Raw genomic sequence first — 19,146 nt, 5'->3', positions numbered from 1 at the left:
TGCTCCCTATTGGAGATTCCACATTCATAGTCAAACACGGTTGCTAAGAAAAGTGCTGAGGTGAATTTTTGAGCCATCCAGTGGTTTAAAGGAAAATAAAGCCAAAAGCGCCTTTTACCCCAGTGTGCCTTTAGCAGCCCCATGTACCCAGCAGTCAACAAAATTCTCATCACATCATTTACAAAAGTGTCAGATTCAATTCAGTCAAGTGAAACATTTGTCAGAATTGAAAAAAATATTAGATGAACAGAAGCTTCAAATTCTGTTCTGCACGAAAAGTTGAAAGAACTGTATAGCTGATGTGTGAAGAAATCATGTTACTATAGATGAAGTGGAGGTTCAGTTAAGAGAAGGTTTTTTCTCTCTCTTGTCATGACAAGGTTAAAAGGGCACATTTTGATTTCATTGACTTCCAGGCTCAACACATGTCTGGTTACAACTTCCTGTTCTCTGTAAAATCATACAGTGTTTGATGCAGAGACTGCTGGGTTCCGGTGACTCAACAACGAGATGTCTCCAAATATGGACATAACTAAATATGAGAGGACAAACACTTCTGAGAATAAGATACAAATGCAATAATTCCTTATAATCAGACAACAAAAGAAGAATAAACAGCTGAGGTGACATTGTGATATTGATACGTCTTTAATATGCAATTCGTTCTTAAAGGCAGCATTCATAGACAAACTCATTAATTACAAACAGTTATATTTTGCCGTATTCTCTTCTCACCATCAGCCAATGAGTTTCTTTTCATGTGGTAAACTCAAGAAAGATTATCTTGAAAAAAAGTTACTTAAATATTTATTTATTCTATAAAATAAAATAAATCTTATTGCAATGAAATCTCTTTGTGTCTATTTATTTATTATATTTCGTGAATCTGGCCCCTGGGTCATTTTCTTTGATTTGGAGCATCAGTGGACACTGAGGAATGGATGTGGCAGTATCTACTCATATTGCTCTCTTTGACATGTTTTCTGCTGGAATCCGAGAATACGACACATATGTCAGCACCTAAACATCAATGGACACATAAACAAATATGGTACATGCATGAGTAAGACAACTTATCTTGTCATTTTGTTTTATTGTATACAAGTGCTAGAGTATATAGGCAGTTAATTGCCTTCGTAAATTGGTCTTACCAAATAGACGACAAATATGAAATAATACTTACATCAGAATAAACAGCCTCTTCTTTGTTATCTGTAAAATGTCACATAATAAAAATATTAGGCAAGATATAGCAGATCCACATATAGATCAATGCATTATCTTGAAACTGTTAAGAAGAGTTCACTTTTGCTTCTGTTGTCATGAAGTGACTTTTTAATTTGAATTGTATTTTCTATAAAACATTTAATTTAGCCCTCATTTCATCATGCCCACCTTTGTTCAAAAGTTTGGAATAATTAAGATTACCAAGGCTGCGTTAATTAAATCAAATATACAATAAACAGTAATATTGTGATTTTTTTTTAATTTAAATATATTTTAAAATGTAATTTATTAAAGAAATCTTAATCTTTACAGCAATTCCACAGCAACCTGAAAGTGATGTGCGCGTTTAAAGTAACATTGTTTGTTTGTTATAAAATATTAAGAATTACAATAACCTACCAGCCTTTTTTGTATAAATCACCCACAGCATAGAAGCAAGAAGGAGAAGGGCTAATGCAGGAAATATAACCACCACTAAGGGAGAGACTACAGAAAGACACGTTTAGGGTCAGTTTTAATCCATCTTGTTATTTTGTACCCTACATAGTGCATTTGGAAATTATGTACTTTCAGAGTGTGGAATATGTTTTGATGTATGAGCTGAATTGAAACAATCTTTTGAATGATTTGTATCTCTCAATTTATATGGACTGATTTGAGAAGAAAAGTGTATGTGAGAAGCACTGGTGTGATAAAGACAGTGATTACCTTGTGTTTGAGGTGTGTTTCTAACTGAGGGATCCTCAGAGTTTGTGATGTGGACTGGAAGCACTGGTGTCGTTGTACCAGCTTGAGTTGTACGGGAAGAGTGTTAGTTCAAATACATCATACTGCAGAATATTACAGTCATTAAAAAAATAAATGTGTTAACCTTAGTTATCATGGTCTCACAACGCACAACAATTTTTATGGCGTTTTTTTTGTTTGTTTGTTTAAATTCTTTTACTTTTTAAAATAAGTTATTATTAGTGTCCATATATTATTATGAATGATATATCATTCATTGTTAATTACATTTTTCATAATACATTCATGTTAATTTATACAATGTGAAATGTTAAAAATGTATTATACGCAGAAATTAACATTAACATTAATACATGCTGTACAAGTAGGGTTGTGCATTGTCAGTTATTGCATTAACTAATGTTAAAGAATTGAACATTATTTTAAAGTATTACCTCAAATTTAACAATTAAAGCACAATATGCTGTATGCTTTTTTTCTTTCTTTTTTTTCTAAAATTTGTGTACACTCTGTTTATCCTGGCTGAAAGATATTAATAGAATTTCTGACATTACTAAAGGCCTACTAAGCTTTAGGGCCTACTAAAACTGATATATGATGAGATGCAATATTGTTCCCACCTGAATACTTGACAGTATATGTGGCTGAGGCCTTCAGTTGATTTCTCTGAGTAACCTGATTTCTCTGAGTAACCTGACATCTCCACTCTCTGTTGTGATCTTCATTCAGGAGTGGTGTAGTCAGAGTGATGTTACAGTGTGTTGAGTGGAATAATATCTTATATCTGGAGTCTGTCATCAGATTCACACCAGCCTGATTCACCCAGATCAACTGAATTCCCTCCGTACGGAACAAAGTATCACAAGAGACATATGAATACAACTGACAGGAGAGAGTCACAGAGCCTGATCTGATCTCAGCCTGTGAGGATGATGAAGAGACTGAAACAGAAAATAAGACAGAAATCACATGACAGGCTTATTTTTTTCAGTAATCTGTGAGTGTAAATGGAGAATTTGGCATTTTTTAAATACAGTTTACATTATCCCACAATTACCGTGAAGAACATGCAGATAAACATGTCCATCAGTTCCTTGTTGTTGTCCGCAGGTGTAAATTCCATAATCTTTTTGAGTGACTTTCCTGATGTTCAGAGAGCAGTCAGACCCCAGACTCAGTCTCTCTAACCTGTCAAGGTTCCATTTCCATATAGTTGATGTGCATCCAGAAAGAGCATTATTACAGGGCAAACTGACATTTTCACCAGAACTGCAGAACACATGAGTCTCTTCTGCTCCACTCGTGCCTGCAACACAATACACAATACAAAAATAATTATCTTCCATAAGGGGTTTTTCCACAGATGTCTTATAGAGCATATATAAATGTGTTTACCTGTGGGAAATGAGCAGAGAATTATCAGTCCCAGCAGAAACATAAGACACTTATCAGCCATTTTCAGTTTCTGATATTCTCTTCCATTTAACATCATCAGCTCCCCTGCTTGTTATTTCCCAGGTGCAGAAAGACTCTTTCATTCAGTGATCACTAAAAAAATGTATCTGGTACTGTCAAAGACATGACCATGTAATTACATTACTCATGTAGTCACTCATCAGTCTTAACTGGGTTTAAAAATGATCTTTTCTCTATATGTGGGTTGAACCAGTGTGATGAAACATGTTTCGAAACAGTGAACGAAATCACTCTGGAAAATGTCATCATGTTATAACTTTAAACATGCACATCACTTTCAGGTTGTAGAATTGCTGTTTAGATTAAGATTTCTTTAATAAATTACATTTTAAAATATCTTAAAATAAAAAACAGTTCTTTTAAATTCTAAAAATATTTCACAATATTACTGTTTATTGTATATTTGATTTAATTAATGTAGCCTTGGTAATCTTAATTATTCCAAACTTTTGAACAAAGGTGGGCATGATGAATAGCCTGACACACAAACTTAAAAATTAGAACTGTAGACTTGTAGACCATGAATAAATAAATAGAACCTTTAAAACAATGATTCCAAACTTCTTTATATGGTACACATAAATACAATAATGAATACAGTAAAATAACAGATGAGAAATTAAGTTGCAACCAAGAAATTAAAGATAATTAAACATGTGAAACCATTAACAAAGTAAAGAGAAAAGAAAAAGGGCTCAATAAGTATTGCCACACACTTTTGGTTACTTGACACAAGAAACTACCAGGGTACATCTGACATTTCTGAGATAAATGTTTGTATTAGTTTAATTCTGATGATTACAGATTTGTTTTTACAGATGTTTTAAATATTTGTGTTGTTAAAATTTTCTGGCAAAAATGTAACTTGTTTTTTGTAAGACACAAAATCTTTTGTTTTAACCTTTGACATTTTCATGCTGATGATATGTGTGAAAACACCCACATTTCATTCAATGTCCCATTTTAGAATATTTACGTAAAATATAATTTGAATAGAAGCTGAAATAGGCCTAATGCTTAGACTGTCTACCTATTTTATTTTATGTATAAGAGAAAGCCTATACATGCCAAAAGCAAGAGTACCAACTTTATAATGTCCTTTTCCAAGGAATATTACATGTTTTAAAGGGCACCTATTATGACCCTTTTCACAAGATGTAAAATTAGTCTCTGATGTCCCCAGAGTATGTATGTGAAGTTTTAGCTCAAAACACCCCACAGATATTTTTTTTACAGCATGTTTAAATTGTCATTTTTTGGGGCTCAGAAAAACGTGCTGTTTTAGTGTGTATCCCTTTAAATGCAAATTAACTGCTGCTGCCGGCCCAGGGGGCGGAGCCTCACGAGCTCGCGCTTCAGTCAGGACAATCTCATCTGATAATATCAAAACAGAAACTCTCAGTAGCGTGTTCATTTTGACCCGGAGTCGGACAATAATGCCCATAGCGCCAGAGAATATATACTGTATGGAGATTAAACAGGTATAGTTTAGCTTAATTATGGTTATAACTTATTTGTCATCTGCTTTTATCCACTATTAATACAAACCTGCTGTAGCAGACCTCGTCCGAATGATGACCAAAATATACTGATGAGTTCAGTGAAGTTTATTGTACATCACACAAAAGATGAAGCGTTAGTTTTACTCCAGAGAATCACTGTAAGAACAGCTAAATAAACACAGTATAAGATGTGAGCATTAAAGTCTTATCCATAAACTCTCTCTCTCTCCCTTTCATTATCATGGAACATACACAGCAAAGTACACAAAACACTCGTTACAACTAACAGCAAACAAATATATACACACCTTTTCAGTCTGTGCTTAATAAACTGGTACACTGTAAATCCGTAAAACTATTCGATGAGCTGTCATAAAGTGCGCGCTCTCACTTTCATTTCAGTAACGTTAGTCCTGTCGCTCCGGAGAGTGTAATCTGGATCACGAACAGTTGGTACAGATCCATCCTCGAGTAAGAACGAGAGTAAATGAAGACTGCTATGTTCATTCTTACATCCAACAACAAAACACCTCAATCGCTTAGGAGACCTTCTTGTCTACAGCTGCTCAAGCGTCGAACAATGGTGGACTGTGTCCAGCGCACTCAGGGCGGGTCTATGCTCTAACTGAAGTGTCACTCAACAGTCGTGGGAGGGGCCTGCGCAATTCTACGTCACATTGCGCTGAATCTGAGAACAGCTCATTCTGAGACAGTGCTTATGATTTATTGAGATTGTAAAAAAAAAACACTGGGTGGATTTTTATCATTCTAGGGTGGTTTTGCTCACACACTGCCAACACACATTTATGTTCAAACACCATGTAAAACTGAATTTTGCATAATAGGTGCCCTTTAAGACAAAAATCCAACTGATAAACCTTCCCTCCGGTCAATGGAGGTGTTTTCTTATACTGTCTATGGGTGTTTTGTGTCTCATCTGTATGAAGACTGGTTAAATAAGCAACCATTACTGACCCAGACTACAGATGGAGAATAAATCTGATTTATATTCTTTATAAAAAAAAATGTTTTCCCCTCTACTTCATGTGGTTGAAAATTTGGAAAACATTTTTACAGTATTGCTTTTGAATTGTGTCTTTCTACTCTTTCACAGTACAACAAATATTAATAATATAACTGATTATAAAAGTTCCGTTCCTTTACATACAAATATATAATTCTGCCAATTACCAAACTGCTCATCTGCTCATAACATGAAGTTATGCAGCGATTTGAATAAAAGAATGTTTGCATCAAAGTTTATTTGCGAGGGGTATTTGTTTTCTACTTTTTCACAGAGGCATAAAGTCCATCCTGAGGTGCATATTCTGTTCCTCTGATGGCAGCGTAAGTCACTGTGTCATTAGAATGATCCTGGAAGAACACCACAGATTTGTCAATCAGTGTGGAACCCACAGCTATTATTACTTCATGTACTTCATTTATCTACAAATTCAGAGCTACATTTCAACAGCATATAGATGAGAGAGGAAGGGTGTAATTTTCTCTGAACAGGACTGTCACTGGGCACTGATGAAAGAACAAGGGAACATGCTGATATCTACTCACATTGTCCATTTGGACTTGCTTTTTACTGGAAGAAGTAACCTCAGAATAGGTCACATCATCTGTCTGTTCCTAAACATCAATGGAAACATGGCAAATCAGACATCTGCCACTACACTTAAAGTTTGAATAAACTTAATTAAATAATAGACAAATAGACATATATAATGAATGAACTTCAAACTTAATGAAGTTTAAGTCATTCTGTTCACTCACATTGGCGTTTGGCATAGAAGGAATGGCCATGTTGATTGTTTCATAGGTCCCTTTATGTTCATTCACATCTTTGACCTTTAGATAACAAATAGTTATAAGCAATTGCATGGATTACAAACTTTATTGAACTTTAAAGACAGTAATCAAATCTAAATCATTGGCATTACTGAACTCACCACAGAGCTGCGAGTCTCTCTTTTATTATCTGAAAAAAAGTGATGAAAATGACTAATGTAATATGAATATTAATGATAAAACAGATAAAAACACAAAATGTTAAATGTTCCATTGTTAATAACAGTCAAATAAAAAAGGCAATGATTTTGTTGCACCATTAAAATTGGTGACAAGATTTCACTTAAAGGGTTATTCAAACTAAAATGAAAATTCTATTATTAATTACTGACCCTCATGTCGTTTCAAACCTGTAAGACTTCCGATCATCTTCAGAACACAAATGAAGATATTTTTTATAAAATCTGAGCCAGTTCTGTTCTCTCCAATGACAGCTAAAATTAAAAGTTTTACAATAAGACTAAATGTGAATAAATAAATGTTTTTATTTGACCTTATTGGAATCAAAATTAGGAAACTTCCGTTTATTATAACTGATGTATGAGTTGATGAATGTTTACATGTGAATAAAAGCCTAAAGTAAATCTGTTCTGTCTTCAGAATATTTGGACATAACCGCTCAAATTCATAGGGATTATTTTTTACAATCTTTATGTAAAAAATCACTTTTACCACTTTTACCAAAGTGGTAGTTGCCTAACTGCCAATAGAGGGACAGAAATTGCTCAGATTTTGTAAAAAATATCTTCATTTGTGTTCCAAAGATGAACAAAAGTCTTACAGGTTTGGAACGACATGAGGGTGAGTAATTACTGGCAGAATTTTCATGTTTGGGTAAACTAACACTTTAATGGCACTTTACAGGAATACACTTCTGTTCACTTCATAATTCAACATCCACATAATTCCATGTGCTTCTATGATACATACAATCTGAAAATGATGGTTATTTATTTTGATAAAGTGAGATCTGAACTATGATTTAATTATTATTATTATAAAAAGGAGGAAACAAGGAAACTCACAAGCTTTTTTTTTATAGATCACCCAGAAAACAGCAACAAGCACTGCTAAAGCAGCAGCCACAGCAGAGATCACTAAAGGAGACAGGACACAGGGAAACATAGTCATACGCAGAGCCGGATTAACGCAAAGGCAAACTAGGCACGTGCCTAGGGCCCGATTGGCGGGATGGGGCCCAGACAGAGGGACAAAAAAAAAAAAAAAAAAAAAAAATGTCCAATGTCCTATCTACAATTTATTTCAATATTTATTAATTAACTAAAAATAGTTACGATGTTTATCTTAACCATAGACTGTTACATTACTGCAGTTAAACCAATGAATGTGTCCGTTACAAAGCGGGTGCCGGCTTCTGAAAGTATATGTAACGAACGCATCCATCAGGTGCTGCGAGGCAAAAGCCTAATAAGCACACAAAGAAGCACAGCTCATAATGCAGGTGTGTGAGTTGTCGTCATCTATTTTGGAGTGATTGCAATGTATTCTAAATATAAACTTGTACTGTAGATCAGCGTCATTTCTGGAAAAATCATTCACCGCTTTATTACGAGTTTAAAAGAGCGCGAGCGTCATTAACGTGCCCAGACGCGACGCTTTGAATTTGCGCGTACAATGAATAACATCGCGTCGGGAGCTGACTAGTAAAAAAGCTACAAAATTAAAAGACAAGACGTCTGTATTACGTCAAGCCAACACACTACAACATTTTTAAATGTTTCAAATAAAGGATCTCATATCTATGGGTCTATCTTCTAAATTCTGCTGATGATTAGATTATACCCTGACATTACGCCAATAATATCAGTTTATATATTTTTTTCTGCTCAGTAGCGATCGTGTCTTTCTCTTCCACTTGATTTGTGTATAGCATATTTAAGGTAGCAATGCAATATAAAAGCACTTATGCTCATCTACTGAAGTGGGATTCTGGAACTGTGAATAAATTGAATAAAACAGCAAAATAACAACAACAACAATAACATCTTCATTAAACAAAAAAGAGATTACCTTAGATAAAGTTTGATTACATACAGTACCGGTAAAAGTCTGGACCCATTACTATTTTTAATGTTTTTGAAAGAAGTTTATTATTATGCTCTACAAGCCTGCATTTATTTGATCAAAAATACAGAAAAAAAAACAGGAATATTCAGCAAGGATGTGTTAAATATATAAAAAGAGATAGTGAAGACTTTTTTAAAACAACTTTTTAATAACCAAAAATCCTGAAAAAAAGTATCACAGGTTATAAAATAAATATTAAAGGAGAAGTTCACTTTTAAAATGAAAATTCTGTCATCATTTACTCACCCTCATGTTGTTTCAAACCTGTATAAATTTCTTTCTTCTGCTGAACACAAAGGAAGATATTTAGAAGAATGTCAGTAACCAGACAGTTTTTGGGTCCCATTGACTTCCATAGTATATTTTTTTCCTACTATGGAAGTCAATGGGACCCAAAAACTGTCTGGTTACTGACATTCTTCTAAATATCTTCCTTTGTGTTCAGCAGAAGAAAGAAATTTATACAGGTTTGAAACAACATGAGGGTGAGTATATGATGACAGAATTTTAAAAGTGAACTTCTCCTTTAAGCACCATTTCTAACATTTGATAATAAATCTGAATATTATAAAGTTTTCTGAAGGATCATGTGACACTAAATTCAGCTTTGCATCACAGAAATATAAAGTATAGTAAAATAGAAAACCATTATTTTAAATTTTAATAATATTTCACTATATTATTTTTCTGTATTTTTGATCAAATAAATCCAGGCTTAATGAGCATAAGAGACTTCTTTCAAAAACATTAAAAATAATAATGTGTCCAAACTTATGTACTGTGTAAGTAAAAATATACTGCTTTTAAAATTAAATGTTGTATAAATAAAAAGGTTAGGAATCATATTTGTTTCAAGTGTTTTTTTATTGGGGGTGGGGGGCCTCCAACATGAATTTTGCCTAGGGCCTCCTAATGTCTAGAACCGGCCCTGGTCATACGGGTACCATCTGTAATGAGTGGTTTCCTTAATCTTTTGCCTTGTCTTGCCCTGGTTCTGTGCTTTATGTTTCATTCATTTTTTCTGTTTTCTGTAGGCAACAACATCATCAAATGTCATGTGTCTTAATCATCATCATCATCATCATCATCATCATCATCATCATCATCATCATCATCATGTACCTTTATGAGGTGCTGGTGTGTTTCTAGCTGAGGGATCCTCTTGAGCTGTACAGGATGAGTGTTAGTTCAGATGCATCATGTTGTTAAAAATATGATAATATTCAAAAACGTTGTATACTGGACCATCACATTGGTTTGAATGTTTTGAGTTCAAATGACTTCTGTCCGAGTGAAAGAAGCTTTTGTAACCTTGGTTTGTTCTGATGATATTAATAGTGCTTGACATTAGGAGTGTCTATTAAAACTGATTTATAATATTGTTTTCTTACCTGAATACTTGACAGTAAATGTGGCTGAGGTCTTCAGTTGATTTCTCTGAGTAACCTGACATCTCCACTCTCTGTTGTGATCTTCATTCAGGAGTGTTGTAGTCAGAGTGCTGTTACAGTGTGTTGAGGAGAATAATATCTGATATCTGGAGTCTGTCATCAGATTCACACCAGCCTGATTCACCCAGATCAGCTGAAGTCCCTCAGAACGGACCAAAGTATCACAAGAGACTTCATATAAATACAACTGACAGGAGAGAGTCACAGAGCCTGATCTGATCTCAGTCTGTGAGGATGATGAAGAGACTGAAACAGAAAATAAATCACAGATTTCACACTTTTCATTACACGTGAGTTTTAAGGTATTATTAATAAATTACAGAAACACTGACCATGAAGAACATGCAGAAAAACAAGTGTATCAGTTCCTTGTTTTTCATTCACATATTGTCGGCAGGTGTAAAGCCCATAATCTTCTTGTGTGACTTTCTTGATGTTCAGAGAGCAGTCAGACCCCAGACTCAGTCTCTCACGTCTCTCTGTGTCATTCTTCTTTTTCCCTCCAGCAATCAGTTCAACTGTCCCTGAAAGTCTGGCATACATCCATGTAGTTGATTTGCAGTCAGACAGAGCATTATTACAGGGCAGACGAACATTTTCATTAGAACTGCTGAACACATGAGTCTCAGTCACTCCACTGGTACCTGAAGCACAAGTACGATCATTTGAGTGATCATTATGTTATAGAGCAAAACCACATAAACATCCTGGCATACAAAAAACATTTAAAATATAAATTCATATCAGAAAAAAAAAAAGAAAAGTTTTTAGAGTTGTTAAAATCATCAACATACTCTTAATATGAAAATAAATGTGCATCATATTTCTGCGTGACACTAAGTCTGCACTGTATTCAGGAACATGTACAAATACTAAGCAACTCAGAGACCATCGTGAATAACTGCAAGAAAAAACTAAGCTGATGCACCAAATATTTTTCCAGACTAATTCCACTAAACAAGGATTTGTAATAGCATGTGTTGTAGAGGAAATACAGATTTCTTTACCTTTTAAAAATGGACAGAGAATAATCAGTCCCAGCTGAAACATATGACACTGAGCCATTTTAATTTTTAATTTCTGCCAGTCTTCCTCTTCATTAAGTGGTCACAACTTTTTTTTAAAACATCATCAGCTCCTCCTTTTATTCACTTCCTCTAAACCGACCATTTGAGTGTTTAAATCTGCTACATTTGCTATTGTGACGCTATGACTGTACATAATACAGACGTGTTGCTTCACAATTCTCTTGTAAATATCAACTCAAATTAAAGTAGATGCTAATTTGCCTTTTCACTCATGCTTACAAGTAATTTACAGTACACATTCTGTAGCAACAGTCACTCAGAGGAACTTGTAGTTGTGCTCGGGAAGTTTCAGCCTACAGTTTTTTGTTACAACCTTCAAAATAGCCTATCAAACCTCTCGAGAACAGAGAGTAGGCTGTTGTTGATTGTGAAATGTGTTCTCCAGTGTGAGAACTTTCAAACTGGCTAACCCAAATGTAATTATAGCAGATGAAAAAATTTGACTGCAGTGGCAGGCAATGATTTTTCTCATATTAAAAAACAATATTTCCAAGCAATGTCTTTAAAACGGTGAAAAGGAATAAACATTAATTTGTCACATTCTCATGAACATAAACTAATCTCATGATGTTTTTTCATATTTTTATTTTTGTTGTCATCACTTTGTTCAGATTCGGCAAATGGAACAATAAAAACAAAATGGATAAACAGCTTGAAAATTCAATCTCAGTGCTGAAGCTCCGTGTCTATATATGAAGCACACGACAGAGTATGATTATACTTACGGATTATAATGTGCTTTGCTCTCATCAGCCCTTTCCTAAATTAACTAAAATAAATCAATCAAATATATATTCTATTTAGCCCGTGAATTACATTGTGGCACAAGCCACTCAAGCAGATGATAATGTTTAAAGCACTTGAAAGATGGTTTGCCAAACATAAAATAACCTAAGTTTTACTGAAGACTTCCAAGACAACTGTTGTTGATGCTTATAAATATTTTTTCTGTCAATTACATAAATTCACTTTTTTCCCCATATAAGCTAACAAGCATAAAGATTCACAAAGCTAATCTCGGATTCATTTGAAATGTGATAATTTAACTGCTGGCTGTTTGTGACTCAATTTTCCATGAACTCACAATAAGTACTATTTTTAGCCATGTGAAAAACCAAGCATTACAACACAGGATGACAATTTTGGTCTTTGGAGAACTTTAATTCAAATTGCGACAAAAGTACAATTTTGTCTGTTTTTATAAACTTGTTGATCAACAAAAGCACATTTACACAGTAGCATACAATGACAATCACAAATCCATGAGTTAAAGAAAAAAGAAAAACTTGGATCTTCATTATCAAAACTACATATATAAAAGAAGAGCAAAAGATTGACTAAACAAAACATTACAGATTGACATATGGATGTAAAAAAGAAATGACTGTTTGCAGTAAGGATTGCATCAACCATAGTGATAGACGCCATGGGCCCATTTGAGGTTTAAGGTGGAACTCTGTGAAGCAGGACAGCTGAAAACATGCGTACATACACTTTATTTATTACTTCAGTAAGTTCCTGAACAAATTTATCTTCATTCAGTGTCTGCTCAGTTCTTATCAGTAGCACAGACCTTACTGGAGAAATACAACTTCCAGGAGCTCCAAGTACGTGTTCACTGGCACGTCTACAATAGGAGGTACCTTTAGTTCATGTGTGTGTGCGCGTGTGTGTGTTACAGCAGTCGTCCTCTGCATTCTGTAGATCCACAGCAGCACAGAAGCTCCTTGCCCTCTACACTGCCAACTTCATAATTATAATCCCATGTCAGCTCCGTCCCTGCTCGGATTCGCCTGTAGAAACACACAAAAATTATATTTACATGCAGCCAAATAATCTGTTAATATTTCAACTAATAGCTAAAGCAGAATGAAAAACCTTAATGTAAACACCTAAAAAAACAAAAACAAACAAAACACGAATGTCTTGCACCAATCTTATATGGTGTAAATCTTTAAAAGTATCTGTAAAATGGAAGAACTAAACTAAAACTAATGAATCTGACTACTTTTAAAATTGATTTAGAATATTAACATCGATAGTTTTTAATGACAAAAAACTGCACATATACAGCATGTAAGCAGTGTTGTTTTTGGCAGCCCTTTTAGTTTTAGTCTTAGTCTTATGGACGAAAATGCTTTTTAGTTTTAGTCACATTTTAGTCACTTATAAACTTCATAGTTTTAGTCAAGTTTTAGTCGACGAAAACACAAAAAGGTTTTAGTCAATTTTAGTAAAAAAAAAAAAAAGTAGTCTTTAACAAATTAATTTAGGTTAAAAAGTATTGGAAATGGGCTTAGGTTTGACAGGTTGTAGCAAGTGTTGCAATTCGAGTGTTGTAACTCAATTCAATTTGAGCTACTACAACATTACACACAGATAAAGTGGTAACAGTGGAATCACTGTTTTAATCCAAAAAAGCCAGGAATAAAAACATTCTTACTTTGGCAATTGTGGCTTTATTATATAATAAGTTAAATAATAATTTATGTTATAATTGATGTTATAATCTAAGTTAATAATTATATATTACTTTGTACCAATTAGCCTACTAAACTAATGCTCGGACACACTCGGTCTCTCTCGCGCGCAGACACACTCGGTCTCTCTCGCGCGCAGACACACTCGGTCTCTCTCGCGCACTGTCGCTCGCGCAGTTCGTTTCGCTTTTGTCCAGTCTGGCGAAGATGTGTGGCGAGTGACTAGCCGCAGCCGCAGGTGTGTTGTTGTTGTGTGGATTCTGGTGCGCGGCATGGCGGCAGCCGGCTGGTGGGCGTACCCAAAACAAGGATAGGAAGCGGCAGCATTGCTGATACTTTTTTAACTCGAAAACGTCTCGTCATGTTTTAGTCACCTTAGAGCCATTTTTAGCTAGTCATCGTCGCGTTATCGTCATAAAAAAAAGATGCGTCAACGAAATCATTTCGTTATCGTCATCGTTGACGAAAACAACATTGCATGTAAGAGACATAAAAGAAAGCAAAATAACTGTCTGATAACACAAATGGCCTGTATTAAAATTCTGTATAATTGTAATACATTTTTTTATTAAAAAAACCCACTAGAAACTAAAAATTCATCATTTTAAATGCTATGTGTGAATTTAGCCATCACAACACTATAATGTACAGTATGAAAAATGGATATTCATTGAGATGTGCATTTAAATGATTAGTGTTTTTAAAGAGTAACTTTAAGTGAGCGTTAGATGACGACAACAGTAATATAAATGTGAAAATAGAGAAAATGAGCTGTACAATTAAAAATCCAATATCGGCCTATATCGATAAAAACAAACAAACTTTGGCTGATAACATATACATTAAATTATTCCTAATTTAAGTGCACAAAAAACACTGATGTCATGCTCACTTGCTAGCAAAGAAGGCCACCCAGGGGAAACGCAGATCATGAGTGTCCACAAACACATTCTGGACGAACAGATTAGGGCTGCAGCTATGCTGTGGGACAAAGACAAGCAGAAGAGAGGATATAAACACAGCAGCTGCTAATTATCAAATTAAAAATCAAGTAAAGAATCCTTAGACTTATGATTCCAATGAATAAATGCAAATGTCGAATATAAGTCTGTATCTGGAATTGTACTCACATTGAGGTAGCGTCCGAGGTTGCCTTCCAGTTTGGCATCAATGATATAACAGGATTCCTCCCCGTCAAAGAACAGGCGGGTGTTTCTATGGCCACCTTCACCCCCGCCACCTCCCTGTCCATGAGATGGGCCTGACCCACGAGATGGGCCTGACCCACCTCCTCCTGCACCCCCTCCCCCCGTTTTCACCATCATACCGTGGGACTTCAAAGCAATGCCACGTGTGGACTTTACCGCCACCTGCCTCTTCACCACAGCTGAGAGAGAGACAGACAGAGATCGAACAATGTTCTATATAATGGCTTGTTACAGGGACTTCATGAATGTAAGACTATCTGACCTTCTAATTGAGCTTTCACTGCACAAGATGAGCATCTCATCTCATAATAAAGATGTAAAGGGTTAAAAAGGTTTTCTGCTCATCCACCACTACAACATGCAGATTCAGTCAGCTGACTGAAGGGTGGCAACGGTTACACTGATATAAGGAAGTCCATGGATGAGAGCAAGCAATTTGCCCTTTTCTTCCATCTCACCCTGAGTCTTTTTCTCTCTTTCCTTGTTGTCATCTGATCCTGAGCTGATAGTTTGCACATCATCACTGTCAGAGAGGGTCATCACATCCTAAACAAAAGACAGAGAGAGATTGTGTGGGGGAGAGCGAGAGAGCGAATCAGAGTGAAACAGACAAACAGACAGAAAAGGGAGACATTTCATGTGAAAAGTAAAATTGGAAATAGGATGCCTGAAAAACTGCACTCACCTTCTTCTCTGTCTTAATCGCTCCCTCCACCTTGACACTCGGATTTGCAGAAGTGGAGGAATGGCTGGTGAGCCAAGATGCAACTTTACTCTTCCCGGTCTCCTCTGGCATGGGAGGGGGCTTCCTCTCCTCGCCTGCAGAAACACTTAGCCCATCCTTACTGTCCTGACTCTCTACAGCAAAGAGAATGGTGGAAAAGTGAAATATTAAATAAAACTAACATATTTGTATAATATATATATATATATATATATATATATATATATATATATAAAAAATACAATAAATATATATATATATATATATTAGGGGTGTGACGAGATTAAAACGCGACGAGATTTCTCGTCAAGGTGAAACTTTAGGCTTGTTTGAGATGCGCCTTGCCTCGCCTGAAATGTATGCGAGAGTAGGCGGCTGCAGTGAGGGGAGGAGTGAAAAAAGCGCAGGCAAGCCGGACAGTTCTCTCTTCTTGTAGTGGATCTGACCATTGCGAGATCAAAGATGGATATCGCGGGATTCACGCTCGTGCAGTGTTGCTAATAAACTGGATGTAATTCAAGTTCTGTTGCTTTTATATGAAAATAAATAAAATGAACAAGACACCCAAAGTACTTGTTATTGAATTCCATTCCAAATACATGTTTATCAATATTTTTTTTCTTTAATACAGACATATGTGTTTTTATTTATTTTCTTTTTTTATAAAAATTAAATTGCATAACCCAAAGAGATCGCACCATCAGATAGTTTGGGAATATTCACACATAACATATACACATAAAACCTGATATTAGAGTTTTAAAATCAAAAATTTTAAAAGAGAACAATACATCACAGTTGTTTAAACCAATGAGCATTAAGCTGTGTCGTCAGCAAGTCGTTTCCCATCGTGCTTTTGATCAGCGCAGTCGGTGGAGAGCAACTGCGCTCGACTGCAGAATCCGACACGTGCACCTTGCGCTCACGAGAGATTTTTGACATACGTCAGCATGACATAAGAGCCAGGCGGACCGCACTCGGACACATTTCTAACCGGCATGCATCTCGCGCTGATCACCGGTGATCGGTTCTGCGCAGATTTTGCTCATCTCAAACAAGCCTATTGTCTCGTGAGTTGTTGTGATGTCAGTGATGGAGCGTGAGGGTGAAATTAGTATTGAAGATGCCCCTGCCACTTTTAAATCATTTGTGTGCCAGGCCAATCACACACACACTCACTGTCCCTCGCTCACTCACTCACTCGCGCACACACACGCTCTGAACTCACTGTTGCTCGCACTCTCACTCACTCGCGCTCAACCCGTCGTGGAGGACCGTTAAAATTAAACATGCTAGTCTTTCTGTCGTGATGTCCTGAAGCATCGCAGACGCGTAGGTTATCGCCCACTATGACACACTATACGAAATGAAACGATCTTGCGTCCCGACGCCCGTTGTCCGAATCTCCACGAAACGGATTGTGCTAAAATAGTGTAATCTGAACCAGGCAGGTAATAAACATTTGACCTATCACGCAAAGAACCTAACAACCTATTAAAGCACTAAGACATGGGAACAGTATAGCTAACATTCACATATCACAAGTCATATCGACATCGCAATATTAAACAATGTTATCGCACATCGCAGCTTTTCCTCATATCGTGCAGCCCTGCCCAAAGGTCTCAACTGCTGCCAGAAATCGTCGACATGCTTATATTCTTGAAAAAGAACATGACCATAATCTTAGGCTGTTCTGTGTAGTTAATTTATCTCTTTTTCATGCTTGAAGAAAAAATTTGTTTCTGTTTGAACTTGTAGTTTTGAGAGAGCAGTAGGCCTACTTTGATTATGGATGCACACTTACTGTTTGCATTTAAAGTGTTATTTCAGTTATTTATATTTATTTAATTTATACTGTTTTATTTTTTTATGTTCGATTTGTGGAAAGGAGTTAGATTTCTCATGTGAAATCGTACAGGGGAGAAGCCAGACGGTAGAGTTCATAGCAAAACATTTTGCAGTGTTTGCATGTCCTTTACTGCATAGAATTCATTAAATTAGAAGTAAAATAACATTCATTACAAGTTGATTTCAAAATGCACCTAAATTGTTTTGCATTTTGTGATTTTCAGTTGAATAAAATACTATTTTCCATTCATATATTTCATCATTGAGGATTTCTTAAAAATTGTGTAAAAATCTCGTCTTGTCTCGTTCTCGTGAACCCAATCTCGTGTCTCGTCTCGTGGAGTAAGCGTCTCGTCACACCCCTAATATATATATATATATATATGGTGAATGTGTCTTGAACAGTTAATAATAATAATTGTTCAAGACACATTCACCATAATATCTTGTATAATTTAACATATGGTAATAATAGTTTTTTTCTATTAAGGTCCACGTAATTATGTCTCAACTTAACAGTACAAAATCCTAACGCGTTGTCTAAACACAAACCATTTATGTTAAGTAAAAAATTCTTACATCCAGAGGGTGGCAGTATAGTGCGACGCCAACTGCCATTTTGTCCTAATTTAATTTGATTGTGTTCAATCTGCTTATATGTAAAATTTAAGTTTACTTAATCCGTTTGTGTTGGATTACTTGAATGATTTGTGTTGCATTAACTGAAACTTGGCTGTGCTTGTTAGTTCCCAGCATGGTTGCATATGGTTGAATTAAGAGAGAATAAATGTTCAAATTAAGTGTTATCTTATGTTTTTTTGAGAAAATGAGAAAAGGGGAAGACTTGATTGTGTGTAATTGTGTTTAATGTTCAATTACATTGGAATTATTAGAACCATTTAAATTACAGTGGGTTACCATTGTGGAGAAGAGTGGAGCATTTTGTTTGGCTGTGGACTGATTCAGATGCTTTCAAATGCTTTGGTAGAAGGAACATGTAAATCTTAGCATTTAAGATGCTTATATGTGTTCTGCTAGCTGATAGCTATTTATAGTCTATCAATTTAATTATGTGTCACTAAAATGAATGAAATATTAAATAAGTTGGATTCAACTATATTTAATTAAGTAAATTAGTTGGTCCAAAACATTGCAAATTAGTTGGGCTGACACTATTAAATTAAGCTGTGCCCAACCATAGTAAATAAGTTGAATCAACCTTAAATTAAGTTGACCCAACATAAGTACATTAAATTGTAATAACAGAATTGCATAATGCTGAAATAAAGCAAGATAATCATGTGGAAATCCTTTCCATGATTTTTTTATGTTCATTCAAAGAGTTATTTTTTTGAGTGTAAAATATATTGCATTATATATTAAATATGATATCATTATTATTATCATCATCATCATCTGTTCAAGGGACATTTTACCACAAAAACAA

The 19,146-nt window shown here is 35.3% G+C and overlaps 3 protein-coding genes across 8 annotated transcripts in view; all 3 read right to left on the bottom strand.

The window, feature by feature from the left end:
* Positions 1 to 624: 624 nt before the first annotated feature.
* LOC309483806 (uncharacterized protein) lies at positions 625 to 11,717 on the bottom strand. 5 transcript variants are annotated; one of them, XM_082149828.1, is made up of 8 exons: positions 11,356 to 11,717; positions 10,681 to 10,992; positions 10,344 to 10,594; positions 2,595 to 2,667; positions 1,936 to 2,022; positions 1,627 to 1,713; positions 1,184 to 1,212; positions 625 to 1,020 (listed from the first exon to the last, which is right to left on the bottom strand). In XM_082149828.1, the coding sequence occupies exons 1-8, from the start codon at positions 11,411 to 11,413 to the stop codon at positions 958 to 960; spliced, it is 960 nt and encodes a 319-aa protein (XP_082005954.1). In that variant the 5' UTR covers positions 11,414 to 11,717; the 3' UTR covers positions 625 to 957. The 5 variants fall into 5 exon arrangements, with proteins under 5 accessions (XP_082005954.1, XP_082005955.1, XP_082005956.1 ...); XM_082149829.1 differs by having other exon boundaries at positions 1,936 to 2,016; XM_082149830.1 differs by having other exon boundaries at positions 2,595 to 2,649.
* Positions 3,997 to 7,937, bottom strand: LOC309483817 (uncharacterized protein). Its single transcript, XM_082149856.1, has 5 exons — positions 7,835 to 7,937; positions 6,911 to 6,939; positions 6,735 to 6,809; positions 6,522 to 6,590; positions 3,997 to 6,326 (listed from the first exon to the last, which is right to left on the bottom strand). Exons 1-5 carry the CDS (start codon positions 7,932 to 7,934, stop codon positions 6,237 to 6,239), a joined length of 363 nt encoding a protein of 120 aa, XP_082005982.1. The 5' UTR covers positions 7,935 to 7,937; the 3' UTR covers positions 3,997 to 6,236.
* An 853-nt stretch (positions 11,718 to 12,570) lies between the features above and the next one.
* setdb1b (SET domain bifurcated histone lysine methyltransferase 1b) overlaps positions 12,571 to 19,146 on the bottom strand; it is a 33,857-nt gene continuing 27,281 nt past the window's right edge. For both annotated transcript variants that reach the window (XM_082149799.1, XM_082149800.1), the window contains exons 18-22: positions 15,810 to 15,982; positions 15,583 to 15,670; positions 15,047 to 15,303; positions 14,809 to 14,897; positions 12,571 to 13,229 (exon numbers count right to left, since the gene is read on the bottom strand). In XM_082149799.1, the coding sequence (XP_082005925.1) occupies positions 13,112 to 13,229; positions 14,809 to 14,897; positions 15,047 to 15,303; positions 15,583 to 15,670; positions 15,810 to 15,982 (725 nt within the window). In that variant the 3' untranslated portion in view covers positions 12,571 to 13,111. The remainder of the gene's footprint in view (positions 13,230 to 14,808; positions 14,898 to 15,046; positions 15,304 to 15,582; positions 15,671 to 15,809; positions 15,983 to 19,146) is intronic.

This window comes from Leuciscus leuciscus, assembly GCF_965113295.1.
Source record: "Leuciscus leuciscus genome assembly, chromosome: 20".
Classification (NCBI taxonomy): domain Eukaryota; kingdom Metazoa; phylum Chordata; class Actinopteri; order Cypriniformes; family Leuciscidae; genus Leuciscus; species Leuciscus leuciscus.
Note: the sequence above shows the minus strand (reverse complement) of the source record. Positions and strands in the feature narration are given on the sequence as shown.

Coding starts and splice junctions, on each gene's coding strand:
- LOC309483806 (XM_082149828.1), bottom strand. CDS start 11,413: ATGGCTCAGTGTCATATGTTTCAGCTGGGACTGATTATTCTCTGTCCA. Junction 2,668..10,343: donor ACAGAGAGTGGAGATGTCAG/GTTACTCAGAGA, acceptor TGGAGATGTCAG/GTTACTCAGAGAAATCAGGT. Junction 2,023..2,594: donor ATATACTGTCAAGTATTCAG/GTGGGAACAATA, acceptor CTTCCCGTACAA/CTCAAGCTGGTACAACGACA.
- LOC309483817 (XM_082149856.1), bottom strand. CDS start 7,934: ATGTTTCCCTGTGTCCTGTCTCCTTTAGTGATCTCTGCTGTGGCTGCT. Junction 6,940..7,834: donor GATCTATAAAAAAAAAGCTT/GTGAGTTTCCTT, acceptor ACTTTTTTTCAG/ATAATAAAAGAGAGACTCGC. Junction 6,591..6,734: donor CTTCTATGCCAAACGCCAAT/GTGAGTGAACAG, acceptor ATTGATGTTTAG/GAACAGACAGATGATGTGAC.